A 25,228-nucleotide genomic window follows, 5' to 3' on the forward strand; every position below is an offset into this window, starting at 1 on the left:
ACTTGGCTTTGTTCCTGGCTCATCCCACGCACAGGAATTATTCAAGAGGGAGGGAAGGAGGGAAGAATGGAGGAAGCAGAGAGGGAAGGGAGGAAGGAAAGAAGGAATTGGGGATGGAAGAAGAGAAGGGGGAAGAAGGCAGGATGGGAATGGGGAAAGAGGAAGGAATGATGACACCCATCACATACACAGCAGCATCTGGGGGCATTTTGGGGAACAACTTGGAGGGTGCATATGGACCCCACTATGGGCAATGCTAGTGTTGGCCTTGACAAGCAAGGGCTTCTCTGCACAAGGTGAAAGCTGCTTTGTCTCCTCTTCAAGGTTCATTTCTTGGGATTAGGAGAGATATTTCTGAACTACTGGATTAGAATACAGGATCACAGGATCACCACCCTTCTTTGACTGGGTCTAGGTGCCAGAATGACATCAGCCACTTCCCACAGCCCCCACAGAGCAGACACAGCCCTCTTAGAGCACAATAAGACCCATGAAAATAACAGGAGATATTACCTGCCCTGCCAGCATCTCATATAACAGGACACCGTAGGCCCACCAGTCCACGGATTTTCCATATGGCTGATAAGCGATGATCTGTTGGAAAACAAAAGCATTGGTGACACAGAGTGGTCCAATAGCCTATCTCTGACCATATGTGCATAGGTCTTACAGACTCAAGCCGAGAAAGTACTGAAGAACTCCCGGGTTCCTGCCAGTCATAGCACTATCATCACCAGCTGAATCACCTCCCCAACTTGTCTCCCAGGTGCTTTTCTGAGTCTACCATCCAAGAAGATGAGGGAACTCTGGAACCAAGGTTTGCTAAAACTACTAAGGCCGTTGCTGTGGCTGAGAAAGGAGAATGACATTAAAAGAAAATTCTAGCTTGCTTGTTCTTCCCATAAACCAGGAAATTGGTTCAGTGAATAAGGTTATTAAAAAATATTTTGCCATGTGGAGCTTATGTGAATCTCGATTCAAACCCACAGTAAGAAGGGAAGAGCAGGAGTTAAAATAGGGCTGGATCTGAGATGTATCGAGGGAGGGCACATCATTTCTTCCCTTCTCTTAAGTCGTATACCTACCTGGTCCAATGAGAAATTTAAAAAGGGACCTTTGCACTTTGAGATGAATCTATCTGTGGGTCAGATGCAAGCAAGTGGCCATATTAGGGGACCAAGCAACATGGTTGGTTTTAAACACTAAGATGCAGTGTGTGTGTGTGTGTGTGTGTGTGTGTGTGTGTGTGTGTGTGTGTGTGATAAAATGTTCCCCACAAGACTCTCCAGCCTTCTCCACTCTCTCTCCTGTAACAGGAGTTTCTTATTTTTACAACCACTGATAAAAGGCAAATTGCATTCTCCAAAGGTCAAATCGGATTCCCACCCCTGCTTGGTGCCAATTTTGTCATGTCTTCCATTATATAAAATTGCTCCTCTTAAAAAAGTCTTGTAAAACTCCTAAGCCATAATGTTCATTAAAGAGATATTACAAGGAATAGGAAAAAGATAAGCTTATTATTATTACTTTTAAATTAAAGCTAACTATAATTAATTGCCTGCTATCTTGCCACTGAGAGATAATGCATTTTTTTCTGATAGGGATTCCTATCAGAATGTATGCTATATGTATGTATGTATGTACAGATTTAAAGAAATGGGGGTTATTCCAAACTAATAGTCTACAGTTTACCATGAGCATCTCTCCCAGACCTTGCATCATTTCCTCACAATAAATCTAAGTAGAATCAGGTCTTGGGAAATAATATAGTAGGTAAGCACTTGCCTCAAATGTGGTCCACTAGGGTTCAATCCTCAGCATCCCATATGGTCCTGAGTACTACCAGAAGTAATTCTTGACTGCAGAGCCAGGAGTAAACCCCTGAGTGTGACTGCTGGGTGTGAACCCAGAACAAAAATCTAAGCAGACTTGTGCTTTCAAGATATATGCTTTGTACTCTAAAATAAGACTTTGAGAACAGATTACCAGGACGCTCAAGAGTGGAAATGCCTGGCCATGTACATAAAAATCAGTATTCAAGCCTGCCCAAGAACTATTATCTTCCTTGAAGCTGCATCTTTGAGTGATGGAAATTAGTACTGCAATGTTCCTGGAACTTGCAATTTGTTCACTTTCCATTTTTTCTCCTGGAAGTAGCTGCCTCTGTCACTTAGTGATACACCTAGATCTACAGGGCACCCTTTCAGGGACAGGGTTGGGGTCATGTGAGGGCAGGCATGTGAGTCCCAGCCCCCTGGAGATTACACATATGCAAGCTGGTCTTCTCACCAAAGAAGCCCTCTTTGCACCTAAGGTTTGCACCAAACCCCAGCCAGAGTTTGGAGAGCCTCCAAATGTTTTATGTTAATCAATGGCTTATGTTTTGCTTCTAGGTTCTTTGATGTTTGGAAGTAACAATGTCAACATGAAATTCGAACGAGCTTCAAGGTATTGCTTAGAAATTTCTATCTCACAATGGTCAAAATGCTTTCTCATTTTCTCTAATTCTGTCGTACATTAAAAAAGAATTTGATGGGCCCGGAGAGATAGCACAGTGGTGTTTGCCTTGCAAGCAGCCGATCCAGAACCAAAGGTGGTTGGTTCGAATCCCGGTGTCCCATATGGTCCCCCATGCCTGCCAGGAGCTATTTCTGAGCAGACAGCCAGGAGGAACCCCTGAGCACCGCTGGGTGTGGCCCAAAAAACAAAACAAAACAAAACAAAAGAATTTGAGCATTTTATTCTATTTAAAATATTATGACATAGTTTATGAAGCATTTTCTCCAAACGCTAACCTTTTATCTCTATGTGATTTAATTGATAAACCACCTGAACTTATTTTTCTTTGTTTTTTTTTGGGGGGGGCACAACCATCATTATTTGAGCTTACCTTTGGCTTAGTGCTCAGAGATCACTTCCAGTGGTGCTCCTAGGACCATATATGGTATCAGGGATTGGACAAGGGTTGGCTGCATGCATGACAACTGTCATCATCCCAGTATTATCTCTTTTGTCCCTAAATTAAGTTGGGTTTTGTTTTTTTTTTTTGATTCCCCATGCCATTGTGTTCAGAAGCTATTCCTGGATCTGTGCTCATAAGTGATGCTGGCACTGCTCAGGGGACCCTTGGTGGTCCTGGAAATTCAAACTAGAGCATGACTTCCACAGCTGCATGCAAGATTAGTGCCTCATTGCTTGTATTACCTCTCCAGCCCCAAACAATCTTTTCTTTTTCTGTAAGTTACTTTACTTAAACACCGTAATTACTAGGCTGTTCATAATACAATAGATTTTCCGCCCATAGTTACAAAATTGTTCATGATGAGTTTCAGTCATACAAAGTACACCACCCTTCACCAGTGCACATTTCCTGTTACTAATGTCCCCAGTTTTCCTCCCACTCTCCTCTGTGCCTTCTCCCCTGCCTGCTTCTGTAGCAATCCCCGCCCCCTTCTTCTAACCCCTAAACCATTTTAACTCCTTGGAAAAGTGATGTTCCACACACACTAAGGAGTCAGCTCACACTATGTTCTCCCAGGCGCACCACTTCTGCCCTCTGAGGAGTTCTGATTGATCCAGCCTGTTCTTAAATCCACAGAGGAAGAAACCTCTATGTTTCTGCTTCCCTCACGACTGGATCTCCTTTACAGTGCTCAGTGAACGTCCTCAAACAATTCTCTCTCTTTGGTCTACCACCACACTCCAACACCATTTAATCTGAGACGGAAAGTTCTTTGGTATTAAGAATCCACATTTGTTCTGTGGTTTTAACCTAGAGGACACCCAAATTAATTTACCTACTTCCCTCCATTCAGGAAAAAAAAAAAAAACAACCACTCAGTGCCCTCTGAAAATCCACCTACTTGAACATTGTTGATGCCACTATGGCAGTAATGTGTTAATTAAATTACATTCAAGTGTAAGCCACCGGTGGTACATACTAGCATCAGTGTGGTGAGTGCCCAAGTGCAATGCTCTATAGTTCTGGATAATTCTCTGGAGTATTTTCTACCATAAAAACCAGGTTGTTATGCTCTCCTTTCTTTTTCTAAGGACCTGGTGAGGGAGATATGACCATTAGCATAATTCCTCAGATGACAGAACCGAGACTAAGATGGAATAAAATTACTTCAGTAGAGTCAGGGCAAGAATTTGCATTGAGAATTCCTTGCTCTGGAATCTGTTGTACTGGCTGTTCCAGGGGAGGAAAAGGAAGTTTTTTTTAGCTGAAACTGCTGAAACTCTGATTAGAAAGCTCCTACTTTACCCTTTCCCCAGAGGTGGTCAGTAAGGGACAGGTCACCGAAATGAATGGGTTGGGTGTGACTTCGAGGACTGACATTTTTCTCACTCTGTCCCCTGTGGAGCTGGAAACATTTAAGCCTCCACCTCTTACACACTCTGACCAAAGATGCTTTCTTGAAGGCTGCCAAGAAGCTCCTGTCTGGATCAGCTGGGGGTTGGCTGGGAGACCTGGCTAATCTTGGGTGACCCACATCTTGCAGGCAGCTGACTGGGGGTTGGTCTTAGCACAATCATCTGTTTATGCTTTTGCTTTTTCCAAAAATCAACACACTATCACTCTGCCATGAAACACAGAAAGATGGTGCAACTTTGGAACTACCTACATAAAAAAACTGGGGAAAACTTAATGAACCATTCAAAGGTGCCATTGAAATCTAAAGAGTCTAAATCTTTATTTTTATCTATTTTATTTTATTTATTTTATCTTTATTTATTTATTTGGTTTTTGGTCGCACCTGGTGGTTTCAGGGCTTATCCTGACTCTAAACTCAGGGATCATTTCTGGTGGGGTTCAGTGGACCATTTGGGATGTCAATGATCAAATCGAGGTTGGACGCATGTAAATCAAGTGCTCTAACTTTTTTTTTTTTTTTTTGTTTTTTTGGGCCACACCCGGTAATGCTCAGGGGTTTCTCCTGGCTATGTGCTCAGAAGTTGCTCCTGGCTTGGGGACCATATGGGACACCGGGGGATCGAACCGCGGTCCGTCCAAGGCTAGCGCAGGCAAGGCAGGCACCTTACCTTTAGCGCCACCGCCCGGCCCAAAGAATGTATTTGGGACTGGAAGATAGCATAGTGGGTAGGGCTTTTGCCTTGCACACCCTGACCCAGGTTTTTTTTTTTTTTTGGTTTTTGGGCCACGCCCGTTTGACGCTCAGGGGTTATTCCTGGCTATGCGCTCAGAAATCGCCCCTGGCTTGGGGGGACCATATGGGACGCCGGGGGATCGAACCGCAGTCTGTCCTACACTAGGAGGTAGACACCTTACCTCTAGCGCCACCTTCCCGGCTCCGTGCTCTAACTGTTTACTATCACTTTGGTTCCTGATTTCACGTTTAAACCTTGTCCCATAGTCTATATATGGGAAACATTGCTGGGTATGAATTTGACTATGACTTGTTTAATGACTAGATAAGTGAATGGATAAAAAAAAAATAATAACTTTGTGTCTTTCCATTTTTTTTTTCACTAGCAAAACTCTTTACTGCCTATTTCTGAAGGAAAACAAATCTGTGCAAAGCTCAAGTGTTCTCAAGAATAGACACATTTCACCCAGGACACTTTGCTTAGTTCACAAAGACCAGGGCTTATCAATACATGCATAAATAACAGTAGCCTTTGCATGAAAACTCTTGAGTCTGATGCAAATGCTAAGAACTGTGGCAGTTTTTGACCATATGGTAATTCCCCTTCCCATATTCTCAGTGGAGAACTACAATTAGTCAAACTGGAAAAGACATTTAAAAACAGGCGTGAACTGAAGGGTTAATGAGTCCCACTTCTTCAGAGGCTCCTGGGACACCATGTCTTAGCTTGAGAATGTTCTCTAGAATAACATTTAAAGAGAAGTGACATGTTTCCACAAACAGAACTGTCATTTCACATGCCTGGCTCCTTATCCAGTTGACTATTTAAAGAGTACATCCTACATTATTAGATCAAAGAAAAACACACTAGGTCCTACCTAATGGGAAATGTGGTTTTCCCAAAACATGTGCAGGAGAACAAAAATTATGCAATATGCAGACACTTTGTTCTCAAGCTATTCCTAAGTGGAAAGTGTTGCAAGTCAGCCCCTGAAGAGGTTGACTGATGGAGGGATGGAGGATGAGGCCTTTCTCTTCCAGCTCGGAGCACGCGTCTGCCACCCTGTCTAGCCGACGGTTCTGAGGTGAAACGGCGGGTAAACAGCTCGCAGACAGTCGTGGAAATATTAGCTTTATTTGGTGGACAAGACTGAAGTCCAAAGACTCAGCTTCAGTTCCAGCAAAAAAGTCTCGGCCTTCCACAGACCCTTGTTTTTATCCCCCAGAGTCAGGTACCACCCAATGGTGGGATCAGATACCAACCAATGGTGGAAGCAGAATCAGGTACTACCCTAGGGTGGGGGCAGAATGCCAGGTCACACCCTAAGGTAGGGCACAATCACCAATCAGTTTAGGGTGAGTAACATAGTAATCCCCCAAAATATTTACATACACAACAGAAAGAATGCTACAAAAGAACCTGAGGGGTGTGTGTGTATGTGTGTGTGTGTGTGTGTGTGTGTGTGTGTGTGTGTGTGTGTGTGTGTAAATTAGCATATTTTACTCAGTGATGAGCTATTTAAATGTGCCTAATAAATCAACCTCTGCAAAATATCAAGCAAAGGAAAATGAGATCTGAGTTGGGTATCTATTTCAAACCGACTGTGTCATCCTTTGCTTAATCCTCGAGTCTTGGAGATTGAGAGCTGATTTACACATGGGTTCCCATCTGAGAGCAAAAAATTGAAATCTTTAACATGAGTCACAGTATAAAATTTGTTGATTCCTGCTTTATGCAGATTCAGGACATGCTTAGTGTCCAAAGAATTTATTAGAATCGAACTCATATCCATTTAAGCAAAGACAAGGCTCTATCTAAATTTGCTATGCTAAATCCTCATCATTGATGTGGAAGAACTATTCTAGTTGTGTGAAACCTATGTCAATGGCATGGCTAAACCTAGTTTTGGAAGCCAAATGTGAAAATGAGAAGTTATCAGAGCTTGAAGAGTTGGAAGATATAATTGCTGTCAGAGAGATTTGAGTCAAAGGAGTAAACTCTCAGCACAATACTCATCCATGTGCCTTCTCCCTCCTATTTTGCAGCTTACTTGGCTTTTGAGCCATATGACTAGCTCTGGCCAATAGATGGTGAAAGAAAGTCACTTTTCACTTCCAGGTCAAAAGGGAAAAGCCCTCTTTCTCCTGCAATATAAGGTTTAGTCGCAAGGAGGGGATTGGTTGCCTAACATGTCCTAGCATATGTGAACAGTTGGAAAATACTGGTTTAAGTCGTGGAGAGTTGAGGGACTGCTTAGGTAACTGGCAAATATAGCTAATGTCTTCCTTTGTATGAGAAAAATCACAAAACCCTAGCTCCCCACTTAGCCTGTCTTGACTAGCAGAGGAACCCTAGAATTCTCTTTGGGAGGAAGAGGTCCCTTGTGCTGGGACACTCTAATTATTTTCCTTTAATCCAGGGAGACAGATATCTTTATTAGTTCCATTAGATTAGTCCCACAAAAGTCTCATTCATCCCACAAAAAACCTGGCATACAACAAGTTTTATAGATTTTGTTTTCTTGTGGTGAGAGAAAGATAGAGAGCTCAGTATTTGCTTTAAAAACAGAACTCAGAGGCTGGATTGCTAGTACAGCTGGTATGCCCCCTTTCATGTGGATAACCTGGATTCTACCCCCGGCATCCCATATGGTATTCTGAGCACTTCCAGGAGTAATTCCTGAGTGTAGAGCCAGGAATAACTCCTGAGCATTGTTAGGTGTGGCCCCAAAACAAAACAAATAGAAAAAAGAAAACTTATAGAATCAGAGCAATAACACATCAGGTAGGACATTTGCCTTGCATAGAGCTGACCTGGGTTTGATCCCTGGCATCCCAGATGGTCCTCTGAGCACTTCCAGGAGTAATTCTTGAGTTTAAAATCAGGAATGACTCCTGAGCATTGCCCGGTGTGGCTCCAAAACAAAGCAAAAGCAAAAACCCAGAATCCATGGGTTGCAAATGCAATTACTCACACTGAGATTAAGAAGATATTAATCAAAAAACTCTGAAGATGAGTTTGAGAGACTCAAATCATTATTTCAGTTGCTGTAGCTCTATTTTAGAAGAATGTGAGAGAAATAGGTGTAAACAATGTAAAGTCAGTCTTTGACAGCTCTTAGTGGGGAATGCAGGCAGAGTTGAAGTGACCTGTGCAGGAAGATTCAGGTCCAAGATCAGGGCCCAGATGAGGAAGGCCATACTTACTGTCCCATTTTATATTATTTTTATTTTTTATATTTGAACCACATCCAGCAGTACTCAGGGGCTGTATCTGGCTCTGCACTCAGGAATCACTCTTGGCAGGTTTGGGCCATATGGGAATCAGGTATTGAACCTGGGTTGGCCACATACAAGGCAAGCTAACTACTCACTGTACTATTGCTCTGGCTTCCAATGTCATATTTTAAACCCTGAAAAATACCAGAGCAGTGTATGGATGAATGGGGTAGGAGCTTCGCCTCTGAGCAAATTCAGTCTCAAATCCTAAAAGCCCAGGCCACTGAAGAGTTCTTCCATTTTAATTTCAGTTTTGGACTCTCTGCTTCGATACAGGTTTTTCTGTCTTATTTCTACAGCACTAAACTCTAACTTCTGCACCTTCCTCCAGCACTTATAGGGGCAAGATGCCCAGGGCCAATGGCTTGGTTGTTCTGGCGAGTCCCTGGCATTGGCTGGCTTGGCCACTAGACTGAGGTTATGGTGGCTTTTGCACTACAGACTCTGCCCTGAAGTTAGAGAACAGGGTCCAGAGCTCAGCCAGTACCTCCATCCTCCAGCATTTCATGCTCTGTATCTCCTGCTGGGCACCCATGAAATGGGAAGTCTAAGAAACCCAAGTGGTGAGGTCCAGAGTGCAGCTATGAATATGTACCCCCTGGTCTGAAAACCTCACTGCACAATGGTCAGTAGTGGCAAGTCTGTCCAAGATAGATGCAGAGGATCATGGGACTTAGAAAGATGGTGCTCCTGTCACTGGAGCTGCACTGGCCAATGATGATCTCATCAGGCTCTTATTTTGGGTGTGTTGGGTTTAATAAGCTACATCAAAATAATGGCTCCTGTTTTGGTTGTTTGCTTGGCCACACTCAGCGATGCTCAGGAGTTACTTCTAGGCTCTGCACTTAGGGATCACTCCTGGTGGGTTTGGAGGAAACATATAGGATGCTGGGGATAGAAACTGAGTCAGCTGTGTGCAAGGCAAGTAAGTGCCTTACCTGTGGTTTTATCTCTCTAGCTTCCACCTGTTTTTTTGTTACCTTTTTGAAAAGGTAGTTTAGGGTTGGAAGCTGCCTGCCTATACCCTCCAAGACCCACTGGTTCCTATAACCCAGACAGGCAACCTTGCCCTTGTTGGCTGTGGCAGTCAAACTCTACTGAGGACTTATCTCAGATTCTGCATGATGGACAGGGGAAGCTCTTGCATGCATCATGGGTGGAAGGAAAGATGGTTGGAAAGGCCAAGGGCAGGCTCACTGGCACGGGTAGCCAGTGGCTGGCAGCCAAGCTTGAAAGCAGCCTGGCATCTTGATGGCCCAGGCACCTGGCTGGTGTGGCCCTTTGGTTCCCCCCAAGAGCAGAAACTCACAAAGGGAAAGGCAGGCCTGGCAGGAAGTGCCTCGGTTGGCGCATCTCCTGCACATGTGGGAGGATGAAACTTAGCATCAAAGTCAGACCCCCGACAGGGCCTCCATCACTTAGTTTTCCTGCTGCTTGTCACTATGATCATTATCATTATACTTGCACGAGCCAAGCACTCGAAGGGATAGCAGGATATTACAAACGGTTGCCTGTCTGAGTAGAGTGTGAGATGGATGCCCTTCTCTGGGCCTGGGCACAGACCCAGGCATGGAAGGAGCCAGGGAGAGCCTCTGTCTCTTCCCAGCAGCTGGAGGGATGGCACCAGCCCTTCCTCTTACTGGAGCTGTTCAATGGCAGTGGGGCTGCAGAAGCATTTCTGGAAAGCTTGGAAATAGCAAGTAGGGTTCAAGAAGAGCAGCTGATGGTCAGTGGTCTGCATGCCTCTACACGTTACACTGAGACTGCTCATCTGCCCTGCTCCCCTATACTCTGCCCTTGGGTACCAGGACTCCGACCCCTGCATACGAACACAGTGGCCCCATCACAAGCTCTGTCTGTGGTGCAAAGCCAAAAGGGGTGGAGGAGGGCAGCCAGATCCCTAAGGCTGCAGGCGGATCTTAGAAAGGATCCGGAAGAGCAGGGCTCTGCAATGGAACCAGGCTTCAGTAGTTAAACTGCTAGATGAGGTTTTTCCCCAGGAGGTCACTGGACTGGCGAGCAGCCAAAACATATGACCTCATTTTGCAGCTGCTATGGGACGATCATACTGTACAACCAACCAACTCCTCAATGTTCAGCAAGAGGCATCCCTATAAGCCTCTCTCATGTGGCCAGACTGGGACCCACAAGCCGCATAGGAGGTTGCTGGGCTCAGAGCCTGACAACAGAGACCAGCTCTGCTGCCTGGGAACTAGTGTGACCTTGGGCAAGTGCCTCATTCTGACTAGCTGTTTTCTTTTATGGCCCACCAGTAAATAGATGGAAGGGAGGCTTACGTGGCAACATAAATTGAGATTATAACATTCCTGTGAATGAGCTGATCGGCCCGGCTCTGAATAATATAAAATAAAAACTGAGCTCGACCCATGATGAACTCAGGTTCGAATTCTGGCATCCCATATGGTCCCCTGAGCCTAGGGGCGATTTCTAAGCAAAGAGCCAGGAGCAACCCTTGAGTGCCGCCTGGTGTTGTCCCCTCACCCCCCTAAAACCAATCTGAGCTCTGGCATCGCTGGCAGGTGAATTCTCTCCCAAGGTTTGGCTGAACAAGAATGAATCAAGAACTGGAGAAATAGAACAGTAAAGATGGTGGTTGTCTAGCACATGGCTGTGTTGGATTCTATCCCTGGAATGCTTATTGTTCCCCAAGTACTACCAGGAGTGACTCCTGAGCACAGAGCCAGGAAGAAGCCCTGAACATTGCTGGGGGTTGCTCCCAAAATCGAGGGTGGTGGTGGTGGAAATGAATGAACCCATGACGACATTGGGCAAACACTTGGAGTACCACTGTGAGGTCAGATATAAGATTCAACTTTGCAAGAAACTGCTAGAATGAATGTCCCACCCTGAAGGACCCAGGGTGGAGTTGCTGGTGGAAGAGCTACCTGCGAGGAAACATGGAGTGAGGGATTCCACGTGGGACTAGAGCCTGGGGTTAGGGTGGGAGACAGGGACAGGCTTCTCACCACTCCAGCTCAACTTTCCATTTCTCAGTTCCCCATTTTCCACCCATGGCTGAGACCTGATCACTGTCCACCCCTACATCCAGGCCTTCTTCATGCCTTCAAGGAGGGTGACACATCTGGGCCTGCATGTCCAACTCTGTCCCTACTCTCTGCAGACCCACAACAGCACTGACAACTTCCAGAAGAGGTAGGACATACAAATAGGATGCCGAGTTCTGGGCAGGCCCACCTTGGCACTGGAAGAAAACTCTCAGGCCCCAAGTGCTCATCCCTATGACCTTACACACCTCTTGTCCCCAGGACAGCTAACAGTGGAGGGGAGGCAGGGGGGCTGTCTGATGTAGGGGGAAGGAGGAGCAGCCATCTGCAGTCCGGATCCACCCTGCTGGGTTTTGGTGGCCAGCCAGTGAGCTAAGTGTGGTTTTTACAGTTTTAAGTGAGAAATGAAAAAAAAGTAAGAGGCTGTGAGCCTTTTGGCAAGAAGTTGCCGGTTAGTTTTTTACCTTTGGTGATAAAATCTAAAATTTAGATGAAAGCATAGCCTAAAATATTTACTATCTTGCCTTTGGCAGTAAAAGTTTGCGATGGCAGCCCTGAGCCATGGGGGGAGGGGGAATCCTTCCGGTTTGGTTTTCAGTACTGGGCTGAGGATGCTTCTGTTGGCCAATAAACAGAACTGAAAGCCAATGGTGGCCTGAAGATGAGAGAGATGGAGAAGAGAAGTTGGAGAGAGAGAGAAAAAAGATTTTATCTGCTCTTCAATGAGAGAGAGGGTGAGTGGGGATGTGGTGGGGGGGGAGAGAGAAAGCCAGAGCTCATTCAGGATATCCTGGGGCCATCTTGCGCTTCCCCCCCCCCAACCAGAGGGTGGAGGGTGAGACACTGCATTAAAGAACAACACTTTACAGATGCTCTCTGACGTAGGTCCAACTCTCAGGGACAAAGCCACTGAATTCCCAGTGCTGGGCTTTCAAGGTAGGTCCTATGATTGTCCTCCAAATACAGATATCACCTCAAGGCTTTAGAAGAGCAGAGTGAGGTCACCTGAGGTCAAACCATGGGGGCCATTGGGATGGAAGGCACTGCCATGGGCTTGTAAGCCTCTTCCTGATGGTCTCTCCTATCTAGAGGGAAGTGCAGTTGGGGAGAACAGGACAGGCTGGGAGCCATCTTTGGGCCCATTTCTCAAGGCCCTTCTCCTGGTGGTGCTGATCAGGACATGGTGCTTGTAGTGTAGGACTTCCATTAGCAACTAGAAGCTTCCTGTGCTAAGTCAGTGTGACTTAGGGACGAGCGTGGTAACAGAACTATGGGATACACTGGGTGGCTTTGGTTCTACAGCATCTGGGGAAATGGGCCTGTACTCTGGCCCATGTGTGAGTTAACATCTGGGTAACAGATCTGTACTCTGGCGCTGGGGAATAAACATCTGGGTAATGGGCCTGCACTCAGGGCAGTTGAGCAGGAGCCAGGCCAATGGCTGAGTAAGGGGAGTGCAGGTGCCTCTCCTCCTTCCCATGACTCCCCTCTGTCTAGAAAACAGTCACTGCCCTCACCCTAGAGGGCATAGGATCCCCCCGAAACAGTGTGCGGCCATGTCTGGAAATGGACCACAGGCTGCTGATCTTCCTTCTTAGGGTTTGGACCTTGCTCAGAGGCCAAGGGGAGACAGAGGTCAGACTGCTTAGCCCCATGTCATGTCAATTAAATGAACCCCAACCCTGCAGGCCAGGGAGTCTGCAGGGGGAACCAAAGATTACAAGGGGCTTATGGGCTTCCAGAGCAGAGCCTAGATGGATAGCCCCTTACTTCCATTGGAAATGCATGGCTCAGAACCCATCTCTGGGGTGTGGGTGGCCACCAAGAGTGTGCCTCTCTGTGCCTCAGGGTTGCAACTCCTGGGAACTGACAAGAGTCACTGACACCAGCATAAGAACAGACAATAGGATCCCCACCAGGGAGTTTCTGCTTCTGAAGAAATAAATGGGGGACTGGCAGGGGCATGTGTCACAGAGCTGATGGTAGTGGGAGGCTGTGACAATTCTGAGTGGGCCAGAGCTGCAGACAGACAACAAGACAGGGGAGACGAGAGACCCTCAAGGGGAGCTTGGGACCGGCACCCCTGTGATAGGCAAGCCAGGGCTCGAACCTGCCTAGGGCTCCCTGAGCCAAAGTGGCTATTTCCTCTTCTCTGGCCAAGGATGGGGGTGCCTGGAAGAGGGGCAGGTTGCCTTGGCAACAAAAAAGCCCTGAGCGTTTCTTCGGAAGCTTTCTCAGTGTCTGGGCTGGTGTGGGCCCACAGTTCAGTTCTCACTCTGCCTCTCGCTTCACATGAAAGTGATGTGCTAGCCCCCCTCCACTGCCCCCCAATTTTCCTCCTCTTTGCCTGGCAGGTGCTAATTTGCTGTTCAGTGTGTGCGTCACTGTGGTTATTTTCTCCTTTAACTCAGTTCTCTTGCTCTCTCTAACTCCTCTCTCTCTCACTCTCTCTCTTCAGAGGCCAGGTCACTCACACTGGGGGTGCTGAGCTGTCTGGAGGATCCTGAAAGATGTCCTCACCCAGGAAGATGCAGGGACACAGCACCAGGGCCCTCTGGTCACCAAGTGCACCTAGGATCATCATCTGTCTTCTGCCCAGGATACACTTAATTCCAAGTTCCTTTGCCTCTGTCCCCCATGGTGTACAACCCTCTGCCCTCCACACACCAAGCCTTGTGTCTGCTCTCTGGCCCAGAACAAAGTAGCTGCATGGTGGGTGTGACCCTTCACCCCGACTCCTACATGCTTAGCCACAGTGGATGTGAAGAGCATCCTCAGAGGTCTTAGGTATAGAGCAATATTTACATGTTACCATAGCAGCTCAACCCTGAGGAGGCAGCAGGCTTGACCCGGCCACTTGTCACTCCTGGTTCTGGGGGCTCCTGATCTGGCCAGGGACCACCCAAACAATGTGTCTGTCTAGGCACATGGGATTGAGGCAGATCTGAGCTCTACTGGCCCAAGTTTCTTTCTTCCTTCCTTCCTTCCTTCCTTCCTTCCTTCCTTCCTTCCTTCCTTCCTTCCTTCCTTCCTTCCTTCCTTCCTTCCTTCCTTCCTTCCTTCCTTCCTTCCTTCCTCCCTCCCTCCCTCCCTCCCTCTTTCTTTCTTTCCCTTCCTTCCTTCCTTCCTTCCTTCCTTCCTTCCTTCCTTCCTTCCTTCCTTCCTTCCTTCCTCCCTCCCTCCCTCCCTCTTTCTTTCTTTCCCTTCCTTCCTTCCTTCCTTCCTTCCTTCCTTCCTTCCTTCCTTCCTTCCTCCCTCCCTCCCTCCCTCCCTCCCTCCCTCCCTCCCTCCCTCCCTTCCTTCCTTCCTTCCTTCCTTCCTTCCTTCCTTCCTTCCTTCCTTCCTTCCTTCCTCCCTCCCTCCCTCCCTCTTTCTTTCTTTTCCTTTTCCTTCCTTCCTTCCTTCCTTCCTTCCTTCCTTCCTTCCTTCCTTCCTTCCTTCCTTCCTTCCTTCCTTCCTTCCTTCCTTCCTTTCTTTTTGTGGTGGAGGGCAGGTTGGTTCACATCTGGTGGTGCTTAGGGGTTACTTCCTGGCTCTCCACTCAGGAATCACTCCTGGCAGGCTTGGGGGACCATATGGGATGCCGGGGATCAAACTTGGGTAAGTTGTATGCAAGGCAAGTGCTCTGCCCACTGTGCTATCATTCCCTCCCACTCCCCCACGCCACCCAGTTCTTTCTGAGCAAAGCCAAGACATACTCTCTTTGGTGGTGGGAATGGTTTTCTGTGCTGTGTCCTAGTGGGGAACATCACGACTTCAGATAGCACTTGTCAGGGATGCAGCCCTGTGTGCTGTGCCCAGGGTGGCAGAGAGCGGCTGTGAATTAATCCATTTCAAGGTGTGAACAAACAGTTGCCTGTGTCTCAGCCTCCACAGTGCTCAGGAAAGAAAATGGAATCTCTGGTAATTATTCTGTCACTGCCCAACAGAAGGGATGGTACAGAGATTGGCCGATTTCAGCCTCCAGTCGGCCTTCCTCTGCACCTGACCCCCAGCTGACTTCTAGCCAGTTGGTCCCCAGGGATCCATGGCTGCAATTTCTGGGAGTCCAGGCCAACTTAAACCCAGACCTGGATCTTGTCCAGAAAAAGTGAGTCTCTCTGCCTACTAGATTGTGGCCACATGGGAAACCAGGGTCCGCTGAGACACCCAAGGCCTAGGGAGGCCTACGGGCTGATCCTGGCAGCAGACATGTAGTGAATGGGGGTAGGGGAGGCGCCCTTTACAACTGCAGGTACAGAGGCTTCCAGGCCAGAACAAAGCTGGCTCTGGCTCTGGTATTCTTTGCAGGACACATTATGGGATGGAAAGGAGAATAGTGGGTGCCTGGGGAGAGGACGAAGCAGAGTCAGGTTAGTGGTAGTAGTGCTCAGGAGGTACTGCATAGTTCTGGGGCTGCTGTGGGGCTGGTGCAGTGATGTACTTGGGGGCTTGAACCTGAGCACTTACAGGCCAAGCAGGGCAAGTGAGAAACAGCTAGAGCCCAAGATAATGAAGACACGGAACCAGCAAGAGACTTGGGGAGAGGGGTTTAGGGAGAGGTGGTGTGTGTGTGTGTCTGTGTGTGTGTGTGTGTGTCTGTGTGTGTCTGTGTGTATGTGATCTGTGTTACCATGCACAAAGAGCTGGCCCTGCACTCAGACACTCAGAGGTGGTGTGTGTGTGTGTGTGTGTGTGTGTGTGTGTGTCTGTGTGTATCTGTGTATCTGTGTGTCTGTGTGTCTGTGTATCTGTGTTACCATGCACAGAGAGCTGGCCCTGCACTCAGACACTCAGAATCTGTGAATGACACTGATGTGGCATCAATGAGGCCAGCATGAAGCCCATGTCTGTCTTGAGCAAGAGGCTACAGGAGGTATTTTAGGGAGACAAAGACTGGAAGATTCTACTTTTCAGTACTTGGTGGGACACATGCAGGCTCCTCAGAAAAGTCCCAATGAGTCCCACCAGAGGTAGGAAAAGTTTCCAGAGCTTCTGGGAGAAGCTGTCTAGGTCTGTCTGAGAACTTGGAAGGGAACTGATTCTGTTTATCTTTGTTCCTACTGTTTTCTTACTAAGCATGTTTCCTTACTTTGGAGTTTCAGTTTGTTTGTTTTGCTGCCACAGGCCCTGTGCTCAGGGGCTACTGTTATTTCTGCCCAAGGGTCGTTCAGGCAGTGATTTAGGAGCTTAGAGGGGTTATAGGAATCAACCCTGTGCCTCCTGCATTCAAATCATGTGCTCCAGCAGTGAGAAATCCTCCTATATGTCTGAACCTTCCAATAGAGTAGCAATATAAAATTCATCTAATGAGGAACATTATAAACAAAAGCTTCAACTTACTGGCTAAATTTAATGGCTAAATTTCATCTCCAGGGTTATATGGGGTAGCTGGGGTTTTAGTGGGAAATACAGGGTTGGCAGTGATCTGGTCTGAAAGGAAATGAAGTTCAGAGCCACCTTCATTCTGTTCAGTAAGCAGCAGCTTTTGCATGTAACACTAGAGTGAGGTGAGCACTGCCTCCGGCTCCAAATGACATCGGACGCTGTCTAGGCAGCCCTTCCTTCCAACAGACAAGAATATGGATGCTACTGGGAGTTCTTGAAGATGGCGGCGTGGGATGGTTTGGTGGAAAAACAACAACTACAACCACAAAATGACTTATCACAATACCCTGTCACCTTCGGTCCTACATGCAGAATTAAAATTCTGAAGACACAGGAGCCAGAGCAGTGGCATGGAGTGATAAGGCGTCTGCCTTGCTGGCACGAGCCTAGGTTGGACTGCCATTCGATCCCTCAGTGTCCCATATGGTCCTCCAAGCCAGGAGCGATTTCTGAGCACATAGCAGGAGTAATCCCTGAGTGTCACTGGGTGTGGCCAAAAAAACAAAACAAAACAAAACAAAATTCTGAAGACACAGTTCAAAGACTCTGTTTGCAAAGTCTCTGAACTCAGCAGCAATCAAATCGCCTTCTTCAAGGAAGCAAGAGGAGAAAAAGGAGCACCCCTGGGATTAACTCATGCCTCCAGAGAGGGAAGTGCCTCAGCATGCAGCTCTGTCAGAGCAATTCTGCCTTCCACACTCCCACTGTTCTTGGCATCTCACTGCAGTGGGCTCAGTTTCACAGACTGGGGCTGAGCAACAAGACCGATAATCCCATGGGCTGACATCTGAGCTCTCACAACTGCCACTGAGACACACGTGTATACAGGCAACACTTTAGTGACCTTTCAATGTGGCCACCCAGGGTTGGAGGCAGGGCTGCCAGGTAACAAAACACAGGGGGCCCAGGACGGCTAGGCTGAAAGTCACCACCTTATTTCTCTTGTGAGACATGTTCAAGTGTTCCCCACGTGGCCTGTAGGGCCAGGGCTGCTCCTTCATTTTGCTCACACCATTCTGGAGAGCTCATGCTTGTCCCATTTTTCCCCGCAAGCATTTTTCACAAGCATGATCCCTCCTGCCTGCATCTTTCTGTTGCTTCCACCATTGGAAGCAATGGTGGGGGGACCAACCTCGAGGTTGGTAATGAAGCTGGTTTTTTTTTTTTTTTTGTGGTTTTTGGGTCACACCCGGCAGTGCTCAGGGGTTATTCCTGGCTTCACGCTCAGAAATTGCTCCTGGCAGGCACGGGGGACCATATGGGACACCGGGATTCGAACTGATGACCTCCTGCATGAAAGGCAAACACCTTACCTCCATGCCATCTCTCCGGCCCCGAAGCTGGTTTTTATGATCATATGACCACAATATAGATCCAGCCAGGGCCTTCCTGCGCATGACAAATGCTCACCATTTCCTCTGCCATGTCAATAGTAGTATGTTTTTTGTTTACTTTTGGACCAAAGCCAGCAGTGCACAAAGATTATTTCTGGCTCTGAGCTCAGAAATTATTCATAGCCATTCTGGGGAATCATATGGGATTCCAGGTAGGTCATGTGCAAGGCAAATGTCTTCCCCACTGTGCTATCACACTAGCCCCAACAGTGGTATGTTTTAGGGTGATATTCCCAGATACTGACTTAGTGGTACATCCAGGCCCCAACAGTGGCCAGGGCTGGCTGCTGTTGGAAAGGAGAGCTCTCGAAGATGAGAATTGGGGCACCTACCTCAGGGGCGATGTAATCCGGAGTCCCACAGAAGGTTCTGGTTGTGACCCCGTTCATCATATGCTCCTTGCACATCCCGAAATCAGCAATCTTGATGTGTCCTTCAGCATCCAGCATGACATTATCTAACTTCAGGTCCCTGCAGAAGGTGTGAGAGAGCATCAGGGATACTTGGGATTTAGGAGGATGGTGGCAGGAATTGAGTCCCCAAAGAGTAGGAACTAGTAATGAACTGGTGCATTTTCTATATTTGGGGGGCTTGAAATCCCCATATATAAATATAGAAAAATACTTCTATATTTTTTAAGTGAGGCTACTTCTGGCAGTGCTCAAGGGATCATATGCGGTATGAGAGATGCAAGCACATGCAAAGCTGTGCTGACCCTGCCGGCTGGCCAGGGTCAGCTTCTGTCCTCCTAGTGCTTCCAGGACTGAGGTTGTGCACCCTCTAGCTGATGATGGGGAAAGAATGGGTCTGAGGCTGATGACCAGAGAAAATTTATTTCGTTCTAACAGTGCCTCTATAGGACAAGAGGAATGAGATGTGTGCAGGGTGGCAAGGTCCAGGACATCGGAGATGGGCAACCAGGGACATGAGGCACTAGAGAGAGAAGTTGAACATGAACATTGGGGATCGGGAATGTTTGGAAGGAAAACAGCAGGTCAAAAGAACTTATCTCTCTTGGCTAGAGCTCTCTGTAAGGGAGGAAGGACAGCCTAGAGTCAAGCCTGTGAGTAACCTCTGATTATGGAGGTAGTGGTACCTTTCTTTCTGCTCTCTTTCCCCATCTCTGGAGCAGTGTCTTCAAGACTTCTGCTTCAAAGAGAATCCCCAGAGCAGAGCAGTTGCCCTGTCTATGGGGTCCTTTGGAACAGTTGTTCAATGGAGGGGGTTCTGTCTGCCAGATGGTTCAGGAATAGCATCACAGGGGGAAAATCTAACACAAGACGAGTATGTTACCCCCTGTCCTGTATCTCTAGACCTGGGCATGTGCTTCTTCATTGTATAAGGCCTGAGTGAGTGTATACACACACACACACACACACCAGGCAAGGACTGACTCATTGGCTACACAAACATGTCCCCTCTGTAGCTGTGTGTGCAAAGCCCCAAAGAGTCCATCCTGGAGACCCCATCATTGACTCATGAATTAGGGTCCCTCATCTATCATGGGATCTCAAACAGCCTAATTGGATCACACTTGGTTTCTGCCAAGTTCCAGGAGTCCTCCTAATTACTTACCAGCCAATCCCAAGGGGGCATCTCACTATCAGCACTAGCCTTGCACTGAACTCAGAGGGCTGAGTTCAATCTCCAGTTCTCCCTCCTCTTTCCCCAGTTCCTGGGCACTTCTGCCCCAGAAATTGCCTCCCTGCTGTCTTCCCTGACCTCCCATCCTCAAAAAGGCTGAGGAAGAGATTTTGTATGGAGAGAAGACTGGGTTCCCCTTGGAAAGCAGAACCTGGAGGTGCTTAGACCCAAAAAGCTGAAGGTGGCTGTGGTTTGAATGGAGGCTACTGAGAAAGGGGAGGGGAGTTCCCAGCAGCTTTTTGTCACTTGGAAGTTACCAAAGCCACATTTAAGGTACCATTGTGGAATGACCTGTCCCCCAAGCTGCAAATGCCTGCCCCTCCCAACCTCTCAACAACGACCGTGGCCCTGATGGCAGAGCCAGGACACTCACCTATAAATGATGCCTCGTTTGTGCAGAAAGAACAGCCCAATGGAAATCTCGGCTGCGTAGAATCTGCAACAGAAATGATTGGGGTTGGCTTCCTCAGCTCATGGAGGGTTTTCACCGACCAGCCCAGGCAGCAAAGGGTCAAGAGCAAGGAAGACTCTGGCACCATCACACTTCTTCGCCCTTCCCTATGCCAAATTCTTACACCATCTTCTAAGCTGAAGGGCACAGCTTAAAGAGCTAAGCCATGCCCAGAAGCATGCTCTCCCCCATAGTGGGGAGGGATACTAGAATCTTCTCTCCCAAAGAGCAGACATGGATCGGCCTATTTGGTGCCAAGATTGTGCGATGAGTAGGGTCCCCCTCCAATCCATGCAGAGGTGTAGGATACAAAGGAAGGTTGGATACAAAGGAAGACAAAAGAGAATGTTGGTGCTGGGGCAGCACCCCCACATCCAAGGGTCAGGTTAAACAGGGCCCACAGCCCCACATCCCTGAGCTCCTTCTCTGACATTGTTCCTCCCAGAAGCTCTTACTTCCTCTGTGGACTAATAATATCTGGAACCCAGAATAAAAGCCAAGGGAGCATTGGGGCCTATATGGGGCCTTTAGCACATCTGGACTCTGGGCCACTGAAGAACTCTCTGACGGCACTGACCTCAACCCCAAGAGAATCAGCTCAGTGGTCTAAATGGGCAGGAAAACCTCAAATGATGGAAAGACTCTGTGGGGGGGGCCCATTTTGGGTGAGAGTGGATGGGTGCAGGAGGAGGAGAGATGGGAAGGGAAATTGTTTACTTTGAGTGCTTCCCTGTATTTTTTAAAAATTTTATTGATTGATTGGTTTTTGGACAGGGGTTACTCCTGGCTCTGTGCTCAAAAATTTCCCTGGCAGTTTGGAGGACCGTATGGGATGCCAGGAATTGAACCAAGTCTCAGGTTGGCTACATGCAAGGCAAATGCCCTACCACTGTTCTATCTCTCTGGCCCCTTGCCTGCATTTTTAGAGTAAAAAACTTCAAAAAACACAGGTCGGTTAGGGGGAGGTCTTTGGGGGGAAACTTTGTAGCATACTGTGTCTACCCTCTGATAGCACTGAGATTCACAAAGCATTTTTCTCTATGAAGGCTAGGGTGACACTTGGGGTCCATCTGTAGTACCAAGGATTAAATTGGCATCAAGACAAGTGACTTAATTCCTGCACTATCACTCCAACCCACATACTTTAATGTTTTAATTGCAGCGAAGCAAGGAAGAGACATTGAAGGTCTCCAGATCGGAAAGGAAGAAGTCAGACTCTATTTGCAGGTGACATGAGACTATACTTAGAAAGTCCCAAACATGCTATAAATATAAAAATCTCCTAGAAGCAGGAGACCTGTACAGTCAAGTAGCAGGCTACAAAAAATCAACACCCAGGCACTTCAGTTCTGTTAATCTCATGACAAAAGAGAGAGACCAAGGATAGGTGATTTGAAAACACATCAAGTAAAATATAGAAAAATCATTTCCCTTAACATTAAAAAAAGAAAAACACCAAAATCCTGCCACCGAAGAATCTTTCCCAATATATTCTTGGGGCTAAGCAGTCCCCAAGTCCCAGCTTAAATGTTCAGCAGAATCCGTGAGTCCAAGAGGAATAGAGCACAGTGGTAGGGCTTTTGCCTTGCAAGCAGCCGATCCAGGACAAATGGTGGTTCAAATCCTGGCATCCCATATGGTCCCCCGTACCTGCCAGGAGTGATTTCTGAGTGCAGAGTCAGGGGTGACCCCTGAGCGCCACCAGGTGTGCCCCCCCCCCAAAAAAAAAAACAAAATAAAATTGTCCAGCAGAATCCTGTGACATGGGCCAACCCAGGCCCTTGTTCAGAGAGGCAGATCATCCTGCTGGTCAGACTCAGGCTGTCAAAAAGGCTCTCCCTATTGGGGGCACCCCTGCCTGCATGAAAGGCACTGTGGAAGCCTTCAAGGGAGCTCCCCCAAACCCTCCCCTCTCCTCCACAGAGGCTCCCCACAGCCTGAAATAGGCACTTCCTGAAGGAGCTTCTCATGTCTCCCTTCACCATTTCTAAGTTCATCATCCCTCCCCTTGGGTGTTCCCCAAAGGCACGTCTCTGTGGAGCCTGGGTCCAGTCCTCATGGTTTGTTTCCTCTCCTCTGGGTAGATGCCCCCAGCACCCCTGTTCCACCTCTGCTCCTTGTCCCAGGGGTTCTGGGAAAACATAGCCAGAGGTTAGGCCCTATAAGATCACCTTCTAGCACCCTCATTCTTAGTTCTCAGCTAGGTCTTCTTCACCAGCTCTCACCTGGAGCACTGCCCTCACCCCAATCTCATGATCTCCTGCACTTTTGAGTAGAGTATTCCCAAGGATAATTAATTTCCCACTGGCCACTTTGGGGGCAAGCATGAGGTTCCTAAGTCACCCCAAAAGCTATGGTGCCTTTAACCTCTAGGATGACCCTTTTACCCCTGATTCCTGGATGCCTGGGGACAGGATAAATGACACATTTCAATAATTGAGTGACTGGCACCCTGGGGGGTGGCAAGGACAAGCACCAGCACTTTCAGTTTACCAGAAGTGCAACCAAGCTCTTTCTTGACCAGCCCCCCCCCCCCCCGCCCTCTCCCATGGCAGAGCCCCTGGTTCCCCTAGGGACCCTGCTTTTCTAGTCCCCCACCCTTTACCTCTGGAGGGACAATTACTCACACTGCCTGTGGCTCCTTAAATTTGCCGACTTGTTGGATGTGGTACATGAGATCCCCACCGTTGACGTATTCCATGACGAAGTACAGCCGATCCTGGGGGTCACAGTCACACATGAGCAGATACCCTCACTCTATCTCTGTTTACTTTCCCATTAGTGAAAGGTAGGCTCCATCGGGCCTCATGACACTGTCTCCAATGAAAAGCCCTAATGCAGTAGGACCATGCTACGAGACTACACTATATCTCAACCGTCCTGTAACTATAGCAATACTAGAACTCTATTATATGATGACTGAACCATATACTACACTATAACTGTACCCTGCTATGATACTATAACTATATGCTATGGTTATGACTATAGTGTAACTATATAGTTACTGCACTATAAATCTTCTCTCCCATAATCATATTATACTAATGTAATTGTCTTATAGCTATACTATTCCTGTACTAAAGTATACCTTATCTAGGACTATAGCTAACTCTAGCTCTATATACTAGATTGTATCTCTCCTTCCCTTGCTTTGGGCTCCCTGAGCCTTCCTGCCAGTTCCACCCAGTACACAGGAAACATTTGCTTTATGGACAACAGGGTGCTGAGGCCCTCTGTAGGGAATTTGCGGAGAGGAGACAAGGCCAACCTTTCCACTTTATCAGGTAAAGAAGAACCCCAAGTCAGGTTATCCTGATGCTTTCCCCACAGTAGCCATGGGCCCCTAGCTCAGCTCCTGCAGGCATGGGCCCAAGTTCTAGCATCTCCTCTATTGGTCTTACCACTGTTTGGAAGCAGGAGTGCAGCTGCGTGAGGAAGGGGGGCTTGTCCAGCAGGGCCAGCACACGCTTCTCTACCATGGTGCACTCCACATCATCGTCTTGGATCACTACGTCCTTTTTGAGGATCTTGATGGCATACAGCTCCTCTGTGCCCTTCCTGTCAGCCAGCATGACCTTCGTGCAGAAAGGAAGTGAGGGTTAGTATGTGTATTTGTGTGTGTGTGTGTGTGTGTGTGTGAGGGTGCATATGTGTGTTTGTGCAGGCGTGCATGCCCGGGCTGGGAGTTTCTGAAAATATATCATTGCAGCTCTGCTGTAGGGGGCAGGTACCAGATACAAACTAGGGGATGCCACGGAGAAATGGTGGCCAAGGTCTGGGGAGACAGTTCCAAGGGCTATAGAGCCTACTTAAACCTGCAGGAGACTGGATTTAGTCCCAGGCACTGCAGAGTCTCCCAAGTACTGCCAGGTGTGGCCCCCAAACCAAACCTCCTTAAGCTACCACCATGACCAAAAAAACCAAAAAACAAAACAAAACAAAAAAAAAAACAAAAAAAAAACACAAAAAAAAGTCACCAATTTTGAAATCTTTCAGGCATCTAGCATGCTTCCTTAATCTGCCCTCATATCAACCAGTGGGCTTTGGCAACATGATGGTGCTGCTTTGGCTGCTAGCTGGCTCCTGGGAGCTGGGCTGGGCTTGAGCCTTGGGCCCCTTTTCCAGGAGTGACCTAAATATAGAAGGTGACTGACCTTTATGAGAGTTTCATGAGTCAGGAACCAAGTGTCTCCTCAACCACTCCACTCCCAAAGTGGCCTGCAATGATATGTCCTGCATCTCTCACAAGAGTTGGGATGGAGATGCCAATGGGGACTGAGCTGAAGACACCCGGCTTAATTCTGGTCATGAAAATGATTCTCTCAGCTATGAGAGAGTGGAGGAAGGACTGTGATCTGTGCTGGTTGGGGGGGGGGAATAGTTGTCATGGAAACATTGGAAACCCCCAGAGAAGTTCAGAGAGCAGGTTAGGATTACTTGGAAAGCCCTGGGGATGACACTACCTCCCAACATGCACAGCATCAGCCCTAGATTGACGGCTGCACCTCTTACCTTGCCAAAACTCCCCTTCCCCAGCACCATGAGGAAATTGAAGTCGGAGAGCTTCACTCTGTCGAGGTTGTTGGACAACTGTCTCCGCTCCTCCGATGAGCTCGCCGCCTTGTTACCCGCAGGACCCAGCTTGGCTTTCTAGGTGACAAGCACATGGGATGGGAATGGGGAGGGGCACTCAGCCCTTGTTCCCAAGAAGTGTGAAACTCACTAGAATGTCACCTTCTGGGGGCTGAAGAGATAGCATGGAGGTAAGGCATTTGCCTTTCATGCAGGAGGTCATCGGTTCGAATCCCGGCATCCCATATGGTCCCCCGTGCCTGCCAGGAGCAATTTCTGAGCCTGGAGCCAGGAATAACCCCTGAGCACTGCTGGGTGCGACCCAAAAACTACACACACACACACACACACACACACACACACACACACACACACACACAC

General features: G+C 47.8%; 1 protein-coding gene across 1 annotated transcript in view; it reads right to left on the minus strand.

The window, feature by feature from the left end:
* Positions 1 to 25,228, minus strand: part of PRKCA (protein kinase C alpha) — a 298,449-nt gene that overhangs the window by 9,579 nt on the left and 263,642 nt on the right. Inside the window, exons 9-14 of the mRNA XM_049779179.1 lie at positions 24,788 to 24,925; positions 23,677 to 23,850; positions 22,900 to 22,991; positions 20,195 to 20,257; positions 18,510 to 18,648; positions 514 to 594 (exon numbers count right to left, since the gene is read on the minus strand). Coding sequence (XP_049635136.1) covers positions 514 to 594; positions 18,510 to 18,648; positions 20,195 to 20,257; positions 22,900 to 22,991; positions 23,677 to 23,850; positions 24,788 to 24,925 — 687 coding nt within the window. The remainder of the gene's footprint in view (positions 1 to 513; positions 595 to 18,509; positions 18,649 to 20,194; positions 20,258 to 22,899; positions 22,992 to 23,676; positions 23,851 to 24,787; positions 24,926 to 25,228) is intronic.

Source organism: Suncus etruscus, chromosome 1, assembly GCF_024139225.1.
Source record: "Suncus etruscus isolate mSunEtr1 chromosome 1, mSunEtr1.pri.cur, whole genome shotgun sequence".
NCBI lineage: Eukaryota > Metazoa > Chordata > Mammalia > Eulipotyphla > Soricidae > Suncus > Suncus etruscus.